The following is a 9,913-nucleotide window of genomic DNA, read 5'->3' as shown; positions in this document are numbered from 1 at the left end:
TGGGAGTGGGGAGTGGGAGTGGGGATGGGGATGGGGGTGAGGATGGGGTGGCTGCACACACACAGGCAGAGAAGTGCTGGGTTGGAGCTACAGGAGATGAATACAAGCAGCCCAGCAGTAAATTGAAGCTGGCAACCGGAGTGCACTGAACCTACAGAGGGTTGGGCATTAGGAAAATAGCTGGAGGCAGAAAACTCTGATCTATTTAAATACAAGGAGGACACGTCCTGGCCACACCATCACAGGGCCTGGGGACACCATAGGTGTGCACTGCAGAACCCTGAGGCTGGGCAACAGGAACACCTCGGGCAACCAGCAGTGACACATCCCCAGGAGCTGCAGGCAGCACAATAAAGATGCATTGCGCTCTGCCAGGCGTCAGCGTTATTGCCACATCTGCTTTGTCTCCTTCCTCAGTGAAGGACAGCACCCAGAGTGGTGATGCATCCACTTCAGTGCTCCTCTCCTCAGGTATTTTGGGTGCTCAGCAGCCAGAGGTGGCACCCACTGCCCCGATTTCAGTCCATGCAGGTGGGCTGGGGTCCAACATTGGGCTGCAGAAGGGGAGAGAAGCACATTCTAGTGCCCCCCAAGCCTGGCTCTGCCTCCTTGTTTGCCTCCCAGGGGAAAGGATGCAAACTATTCTCCAGGTCCCCCAGGGCTGGAAATTGCAGTCCTGGGCATCAGTAGCAGGAAGGTTGTGCAGTACATTTCCTAGCAGGAAGGAAGGAGGGAGAGTGGTCTGGGTCAGGGCTGTGCCTTTGCCCAGGAAGGGGGTGAGAGGGGTGAGCTCAGGGTTTCCCATCTCTTGCAGATGGAGAGAGACCCCCTGTCAAAGCTCTGTCCCCATTCCTCTGTTTGCACCCAATGGGCGTCTCAGTCTGGCTGTAGGTGGAAGGGAAAACAGTCCTGCAGAGTGGGGGAGATGCAGGATGCTTTCTCAATTTTGTGACATTCTCCTTGGCAGCATTTTGTGGGAGCTGCCCATGAGCAGGTTGACCCCAAAACCAACTCAGGGCAGGTGGGTGAGTGGGCAAACCCTAAGCTGGTGGGGGGCAGCTGCCCCCATCCCTCTGCAGTACTGCATGGAACACCCATGCAATGCCCCTTGCAACACTCCGTGCAGTGCCCTTTGGACTGCCTATGGAATACTTCATGCAATCTCCCCTATAACACCCCATTCAATACTCCGTGGGATGCCCCACGCAGTACACCAGGGAGCACGCTGTGCAATGCCCTATTCAGTGCCCCCATGCAATACCCCATGCAATGTCTCCCTGCAATATGCCCTTTGCAAAGCCCCATGCAGTGCCCCCACACGAAGCCCCTTGCCGTGTCCCTTGCAGTACCCCATGCAAAGCCCATTGCAGTATCCCATGCAGTGCCCAGTGCCCCACACCGTGCTGCAGCCCCACTGCCCTGCTGCACATCCCTACATCCCATCCAGACACAGGAGGACAAGAAAGGGGGCAGGGGGCCACAGAGAGCCTTCCTCCCCTCTCCTCCTCCTCCTCGCAGCGCTCTGGGCTCACCCTCCTCCCTCCTCCCCTTTCGTCACCGCTCTGAGGACAGCAGAACATCCCCCACTGGAGCCCATTGCACGCCGGAGCCTCCGCGGCACAGCATCCCCACCCCGTGCGTGGGCTCAGCGAAGGGAACGGAGCACAGGACCTCTCTTCAGGTAAGGGACGGGGCTGGGTGGGGAGGAGAGACGCGGTTCTTCCCTGGGAAATCCTCCTCCTTAAATGCAGAGCGCTGCCTCAATGCTCGGAGCAGCGGGGAAAGTTTCCCATCTGCGCGTGAAGTTCCCATCTGAAAATCCCCCACGCTCTCCCTTTAAAACAAAGCAGAAGAGCACAAAAGCAACGAGCTCTCTGGAAGTTATTTATTCCTGCTGCTGCCCTGACTGCACGTTTGTTGCTGAGGGCTCAGCTGGGATCGCCCGCAGGCATCCCAAGGTTCAGCCTTGAGCGGCTGCTGGAGCCCTGGGGGAATGCGCCTGGCACAGACCGAGTGAGCATTTCATGTCCCCCGGGGCAGTGCTGCAGAGGGGTCAGTGCACTTGGTGTCGTGAAGAGATGGGAAATCCATCGGGGAAATTGTTTGGACATGGGGTGGTGAGGGATGGGGATGCACTAAGGACAGTGATGGAGATGCATTAAGGGCAGTGATGGGGATGCAGGAGGGGCAGTGATGGAGATGCAGGAGGGGCAGCAATGTGATGGGACTGCATTGGGGTAGTGATGGAGATTCAGGAGGGGCAGTGATGGGATAGGGACCCATTAAGGGTGGTGATGGAGATTCAGGAGGGGCGGTGATGGGAATGCAGGAAGGGCAGCAGTAGGATAGGGATGCATTAAGGGGTAGTGATGGGGATGCAGGAGGGGCAGTGGTGGGGATGCAGGAGGGACAGCAACAGGAATGCAAGAGGAGCAGTGATGGGATGGGGATGCATTAAGGGTGGCGATGAGGATGCAGGAGGGGCAGTGATGGGATGCTGATGCATTAAGGGCAGTGATAGGGATACAGGGGGATGGTGATGGGGATGCAGGAGGGGCAGCGATGGAGATAGGGATGCTGTGGGGAGGTGGATATCACACAGTGTGCTTTTAGGGTTGCAGCCCCCCAGGCAGTCCCCTTATCACCTTCCCTGTCCCCAACCAAACCTCAAGACATGGGTGCACATCCCCAGCCTCGTGCTCCCTGCAGAACTCCCCGTCCCTGACAGGTATCAGCTGTTCCCTGCAATGCTGCCCATCAGCCTGGGCACCTTTTTCCCTTCTCCAACGTTTATCCTTGGGAGAACCCCTAAAAATCCTCAACTTTCTTTTACGTCACACTCTGCAATCAAGCCCAAGGAGCGGCTCCCCAGCAGCCTGGTTCTCTCCCATGTTTTTAGATATCTCAGCCACATCTGTAATTTTTATCTCAGCGCAGTGGCCGTTGTTTCTCCTCCCATTTCTTTTTCCACCCCCTCCACCATCCGTGTATTAATCAGCATGGCCACAAGTTGAAAACTGCGCAAAAAAAAAAACCCCAGCAATGACAAGTTAATGAAGGCTCCTTGGTTTGACTGGGTGGGAATTCAAAGGATGTCCTCGCTCACCAAAGTCAGCACTGGGCTGGGAAGATCCACTGATCCGTTGCTTTGGGGATAAGGCAATTGCCTCTCTAGAATGCAGAAGCTGCTGCTGGGGTACAAGCTGGGCATGGAGGAGGAGTCATGAGCTTGAGGTTTGGGACTGCTGCAGAGCAAGAGATTTTCCCCATTGCAGAGATTTGACATACAGAGTACAGGGAATCTGAGCACACACATGGATGGTTGATTGGATGGATGGACAGATGGACAGACAGACGGATGGATGGATGGATGGTTGTGTAGATGGATGGATGGTGGACGAGTGGATATCCAGCTTTAAGACAATCCCCAGGTGTCCCCAGAGCACCCAGAGCCTTTCCCAGGGGTCCCAACAGGATCACTGAGGCCATCCCTGAGGCACAGGGCATGCTGCCAGCACATCACCAGGCTGACAGTGCTGTGTCCCAAAAGCAGCTGGAACAAAGCATCCTCCAGGGGTGGTTCTATGCCACTCTGCCATGCTGTCCCATGGGCAGGGGGCTTGGGAATGTTTCCTCCTGGGTGCTCTGAAGTTTTGCAGCAAGGCATACAGTCAGCCCATCCACACCCTCAGTGCCCCTGCAAGGGATCTCTTTTTAATTCTGCTTTGGCTTTGCACCATTCCCGTGACTTTAAATCATAGGGTCCAACTGATTCAAAGAGATGGAGCTCCCCAGAGGAGTCCCAAAACCCACACTGCACCCACTGAATAAGGAGAGGATGCTCTGGACACATTTTCCTCTGGCCCCAGTACAAGTCAGAAACTGATTTCTCTGTCGGCTGTAGGAAGAGTGGGACCATTCCACCTCCTAGAACTGCAGTGGGGTGGCATCACAGTGACAGTGCCACTCTCTGGTGTTTTTCCAGAAAAAAAGGGAGGAAATCTTGGTCAAGAGGCTTGGCCACACTATCCAGCTCTGTCCATGGCTCCTCTGGAGCTTGCTGGTGGTGGGGACACACAGGACACCCTGCTGGAGCTGCCCTATGATGGCTTTTCCTACTGAGTCGCTGTGCCCACGTCTGGGCTCACACTGCAGGAAGCATGGGGTGGCCGTGCTGCAGCATCATACCCCTCCTCGTGTGGTGCTTTGCCATCTTCCAGGCAGGTAAGGGCTCTCCTTTCTTTCTCTGGGGTATCTGAATGCCCTTCCCTTGGGCCCAGCTTTTCCCTGAGTCCCAATCTCCCAACAGTATAAGAGCTCCCAGGAGCAGGGCATCCTGCTTCTTCCCTCATCCAGCAGCATTCCTCCCCGTACACCCCCTGCTGCTCAGTGCTCAACCCCCAGCAGTGTGCAAGGGAAAACCCACGCTGGGTTTGCCTGCCCCAAGCTGAGCAGTGGGGAGAGCTTGCACAGGGCACAGGGGATGCGCCAGCTGTGGAGCTGTACATCCATCCTGCTGCTGGGCACAGCCACCCGTACAATGCCTTTTTGGCTGCGCTTTGCTATGTGAAGTATTCCACTGAAGAAATTTATGGAGCTCCGCAGCAAGCAAGGACAGATGCAAGCGATGCTGTGCGATGCAGCACAAGCACGTGGGCTGGCTGGTGGCACCGGAGAGCAATGCCAGTGATTGCTCCACATAGCAAGGAGTTTCCATCCTCTATCTCCCATCCTCCACCCTCTGTTCTTCACCCTCCATCTTCCAACCTCCATCCTCTATCCTCCATCCTTCCTCCAACCTCCATCCTCCATCCTCTACCTCCATCCTCCATCCTCCAACCTCCATCCTCCATCCTCTACCTCCATCCTCCATCCTCCATCCTTCCCCCGATCCCCATCCTCCATCCTCCAACCTCCATTCTTTAGCCTCCAATCTCTATCCTCCATCCTCCAGTTGAGCCCAATGGCTGCTCTCTGGGAAGTCTGCACTAGATCCAAACTCTGCACCAGCTGCAGCCTCCAGCTTGCAAAGCCCAACCAGTTTACACCAGTAAGAGCTGCTAGAGGGGGCTGTGAGGTGACCCTTGGCCATTCAGGAGCAGGATTTTCTCACCAACTTCCAAGCTAACATTACTAAGTTGACCTTGCACAGCCCAACAAGCATAGGGCACAGTTGCAGAGGCCAATTCCCCTCTTCCCACCTCCATGCCCAGAAATGTCCCTTTCCCAAGTGGTTTAGAGAACCCCAAATCCTCACCCGGAGATCTGTGGGGGCAGCTCCTGCCCTCTCCCTCAAGCAGTACTGAGATGGAGCAGTAAAGAGGCAGAGTGGAAAGCCTCCACTGCAGGGAATGGGAGAGAGTGACATTTATAATTGCTTTTATTTTGGGGTGTCCTGTGATGTGCACAGTCCCTTTTTGGGTAGTGCAAGGATGCTCTGCACCTGCTGCATGTCTCCACAGCTGCCCGGGAGCAGAAGCAGCCCCACGGCTTTGCTGAGGACCGTCTCTTCAAGCATCTCTTCACAGGCTACAACCGGTGGTCACGGCCAGTGCCCAACACCTCTGATGTGGTCATAGTGAAGTTCGGGCTGTCAATAGCACAGCTGATCGATGTGGTAAGGTGCCCACACAGGGATTCCATCCTAGGACCTCTGAGACATTTCTTCTGCCCTCCATGCTGCTGTCTGTCCCCAGAAGGGGACAAGCCACCCACCTGCCTCCACAAAACCTCCAACGAGCAGGGGACATTGCTCATCACTGCTCCATCCCAAGCTTTCCCTTCCCCTGAAAGCAAGAGAGCATCAAGGGAAACTGCACAGCTCTCTATCCCCATTTTTATCTTCCCACCATCTATACCTATAGGGCTATCCCTGGGCTTGTTTTTCCATCCATGCCTTGCTTGTTACTGTCACGCACACCCATCTGTCCGTCCATCCATCCATCCATCCATCCATCCATCCACCCATCCATCCATCCATCCTCCCTCCCACCTACCATCACAGAACCCCCAGACCCCCAGGGTGCTTGGCACTGAAGGTACCCCCAGGTCCCTTTGGTCTCCCCCCTGTCCTCCCTGCCCCAGAGGGATCGCTCAGAGCAAGGTACCCAGCCACTCTTTACTATCTATAGCCTATCTACTATCTGCTGCACAGAGCCTAGATAAATCCATCATCTATCTGCCCTTTCATCTATCCATATATTCATCTATCCATCCATCTGCCCATTTATCCCTGGTATTTGCACTCGTCTACCCACCAGAACTGCTCCGAGCTTGCTGCCACAATACACTATTGTTTGCTGCCATCTAGTGAGCAAATATCCAATCTCTCCTGCATCTTGTGCTGGTGCTCAGTTGCTTTAAGGAACTGAACCCCAGCGGCAGAACGGGAGCTCGGCAGCATGAGCAGGATAAGCAGAAGGGTGATATTAGGATTGATGCAGTGTTGGGATGAACCTTCTCTGTCCTATTCTCATCTCTCCATTTCCCACTGCAGGATGAGAAGAACCAAATGATGACCACAAACGTTTGGCTGAAGCAGGTAGGAGTCTGTGCCATCCATGGGGCCCAGGCTGGAGAGAGTAAAGGAGAAGGAGGATGGTATTGGGCAGCTCATTCCCACCAGACCCAAGGTCACCTGGTGTCCTCCTTGCCTCCTTCCAGGAGTGGAGTGACTACAAGCTGCGCTGGAACCCAGAGGACTTTGACAATGTCACCTCCATCAGGGTGCCCTCTGAGATGATCTGGATCCCCGACATCGTGCTCTACAACAAGTGAGATGATGCATCCCTAGGACCAGTCCTCTCATTCTACCTCATCTCCATCACATTCATCCCATCGTATCTCATCCAATTCCATAGTATCACATCCCATGGCATCCCATCCCATCCCATCCCATTCCACAATATCACATCCCATTGCACCACATTCCATCCCAGCTCATCCTATCTCATCCCATTCCATCGGATCCCATCCCATTGTATCCCATTCTATCCCACCCCACCCCATCCCAGCCCATCCCAACACAACCCATCCCATTGCGAATGGATGGAGCTCCTGCCCCTGTTTTCTGAGGCGAACCCTTCACCCTCTCTGTCCCCACAGTGCCGACGGGGAGTTTGCTGTGACACACATGACAAAGGCCCACCTCTTCTCCAATGGGAAAGTGAAGTGGGTGCCACCCGCCATCTACAAGAGCTCGTGCAGCATTGATGTCACCTACTTCCCCTTCGACCAGCAGAACTGCAAGATGAAGTTTGGCTCCTGGACATATGACAAGGCCAAGATCGACCTGGAGAACATGGAACACCATGTGGACCTCAAGGACTACTGGGAGAGTGGCGAGTGGGCCATCATAAACGCCATTGGCAGGTACAACTCCAAGAAGTACGACTGCTGCACTGAGATCTACCCAGACATCACCTTCTACTTCGTCATCCGCCGCCTCCCGCTCTTCTACACCATCAACCTCATCATCCCCTGCCTGCTCATCTCCTGCCTCACCGTGCTGGTCTTCTACCTGCCCTCCGACTGCGGTGAGAAGATCACACTCTGCATCTCCGTCCTTCTGTCCCTCACCGTCTTCCTGCTGCTCATTACCGAAATCATCCCCTCCACCTCTCTGGTCATCCCACTCATTGGCGAGTATCTCCTCTTCACCATGATCTTTGTCACGCTCTCCATCATCATCACTGTTTTTGTCCTCAATGTGCACCACCGCTCCCCCAGCACCCACACCATGCCCCACTGGGTGCGTAGCTTCTTCCTGGGCTTCATCCCCCGTTGGCTCTTCATGAAGCGACCCCCGGTGCTGCTCCCTGCTGAGGGGACCACAGGCCAATATGACCCTCCGGGGACCAGGCTCAGCACCTCCCGCTGCTGGCTGGAGACCGATGTGGATGACAAGTGGGAGGAGGAGGAGGAGGAAGAAGAGGAAGAGGAGGAAGAGGAAGAGGAGGAGAAGACGTATCCCAGCCGTGTGCCCTCAGGGGGATCCCAGGGCACCCAGTGCCGCTACAGCTGTGGACGCCAAACGGGCAAAGCATCAGGAGGCCCAGCTCCCCAGGTGCCCCTCAAGGGGGAGGAGGTGGGCTCTGATCAAGGGCTGACACTGTCACCCAGCATCCTGAGGGCCCTGGAGGGTGTGCAGTACATCGCAGACCACCTGCGAGCAGAGGATGCTGACTTCTCGGTGAGTGGGAGGCAACTGAGGGCTGGGGGTGAGGGGAGTTCTCCAACCCAGTGCTCCCTCCACGGGGGTCAGTGATGGGGATATCCAGTTGTAGCCATGCATGCTGAGGACCTTAGTTCAGGGGATCTATGATCACCTCCTGGGAAATAAGGATAGATGTTGCACTGAGCAACATGGTCTAGAGCAGTCACAGCAATTACAGGCATGGGTTGGTGGTCGGGCTTGATGATATTAGTGCTCTTTCCAACCTTAATGATTCTATGATTCTATGAAATACGGGTTCTACCAGGTCAGCTCAATGTTCCTCAGGCTGCAGGGTGCAGGATGCCCCTCTCCCAGCTGCACTGCTCTACATTATGTCAGTATCCATCACCCAGCCCAGAGCCTGCACCCCAACCCACAATTTGGGAACACCTGGGTGGGGTTTGCTGTGCCCCCAGCAGCCTCCCTGTAGAGATCCATCCCCACACCTTACGCTTGAGACATCTCCTAACCCTTGGAGGCTTCACCCTCTACCTGCAGCTCACAGCCCCTCTCCTCCTGGCAGGTGAAGGAGGACTGGAAGTACGTGGCCATGGTGATAGACCGCATCTTCCTCTGGATGTTCATCATCGTCTGCTTGCTGGGAACCGTGGGACTCTTCCTCCCACCCTACCTGGCAGGGATGATTTAGGGATCAGGGGGTTATGTGGGTACCTCTCACAGCATCATGACCATGAAGGACCCTTGGGTGGGAGGTGCAGCGGTGGGGGGGGAAGCAAAAGGTGTGCTGGGAGTGCCCTACTTCTTGCTGTCCTGCTCATGGTGGTGGCCATCCTGACCTCAAGGAAAGCTCAGCACAGCCTCTCCACCAACCAAACGTGGAATGGAGGCATCTAGAAGAGGCATCCACTTCCCTCAGCTGCTGCGGGTTCCATCTGGAACCCAAGGGACATGTCTGGTTGTGACTTCAAGAGAGGATAACACAGCTGCTTCTGGATGCATCCTGCCTCAGGACCACAGCCATCACAACGTGGGGCAGGACACAGTGCTTTGGGGTGTGGCAGCAGGAAGGGGCAGAAGTTCCTGCTCACGCTACACAGCTCAGGGGCTCTGCTCTTCTCCGCTCTGCAAAGCCCAGCAGCACAAGCGACCACACTGCACCAGCCCACGTGTGTGCTGGTGGGTTCGTCAGCACAGGCATCCTGGGCAAATCTTCCTCTTTGTCCCATACCTGTGATAAAAAGCAGACCCCAAACCCCCTCGCTCTGATGACTGCTGCAATCCAGCTTTAATTTCTATCTTCCATGCACCCTAAAGGACACGTGCTTGCAAAGATCTACTCTTATCTGTGCCCTGAAGCCAGGCTTTCCCTGTGGGGCTTTTCCTCCAGGAGACCAACCCAGGAGCTGGATGTGACCTGACGGGTTTCAGAAAACACTTTGTGCTATCAGGAGTGAAATGGGCTGGAATAAATGATGCCACTGAGAAAAATGCACATCCCAAGGGTGTTGCTGCCACTCATGAATCCTGTGCTGTGTGCACACAGGGTTGAGATATAGGATGTGCAAGGCAGCAAGCTGGATGTATGCATGGGTCTGTGTGCATCTGACCCAATACATCCCAGTTTTGTGGCTCTGCAGAGCCCGGTGTGCTCATCTCCTCTCCACATCAGCCCTTCTAAACTCCTTGCTGGTTGCCTCCAGAACCAAAATCCCTCTTTCAGCAAAGCTCTGCCTGGCT

The 9,913-nt window shown here is 55.2% G+C and overlaps 1 protein-coding gene across 1 annotated transcript; it reads left to right on the top strand.

Moving 5' to 3' along the window:
• The first annotated feature begins 1,553 nt into the window (after positions 1 to 1,553).
• On the top strand, positions 1,554 to 9,668 carry CHRNA2 (cholinergic receptor nicotinic alpha 2 subunit). The gene is made up of 7 exons (XM_003204566.4): positions 1,554 to 1,681; positions 3,986 to 4,224; positions 5,463 to 5,617; positions 6,497 to 6,541; positions 6,664 to 6,773; positions 7,105 to 8,191; positions 8,739 to 9,668. Exons 2-7 carry the CDS (start codon positions 4,161 to 4,163, stop codon positions 8,862 to 8,864), a joined length of 1,587 nt encoding a protein of 528 aa, XP_003204614.1. The 5' UTR covers positions 1,554 to 1,681; positions 3,986 to 4,160; the 3' UTR covers positions 8,865 to 9,668.
• The last annotated feature ends 245 nt before the right edge of the window (positions 9,669 to 9,913 follow it).

Source organism: Meleagris gallopavo, chromosome 2 (genome assembly GCF_000146605.3).
Source record: "Meleagris gallopavo isolate NT-WF06-2002-E0010 breed Aviagen turkey brand Nicholas breeding stock chromosome 2, Turkey_5.1, whole genome shotgun sequence".
NCBI classification, from domain to species: domain Eukaryota; kingdom Metazoa; phylum Chordata; class Aves; order Galliformes; family Phasianidae; genus Meleagris; species Meleagris gallopavo.
Note: the sequence above shows the minus strand (reverse complement) of the source record. Positions and strands in the feature narration are given on the sequence as shown.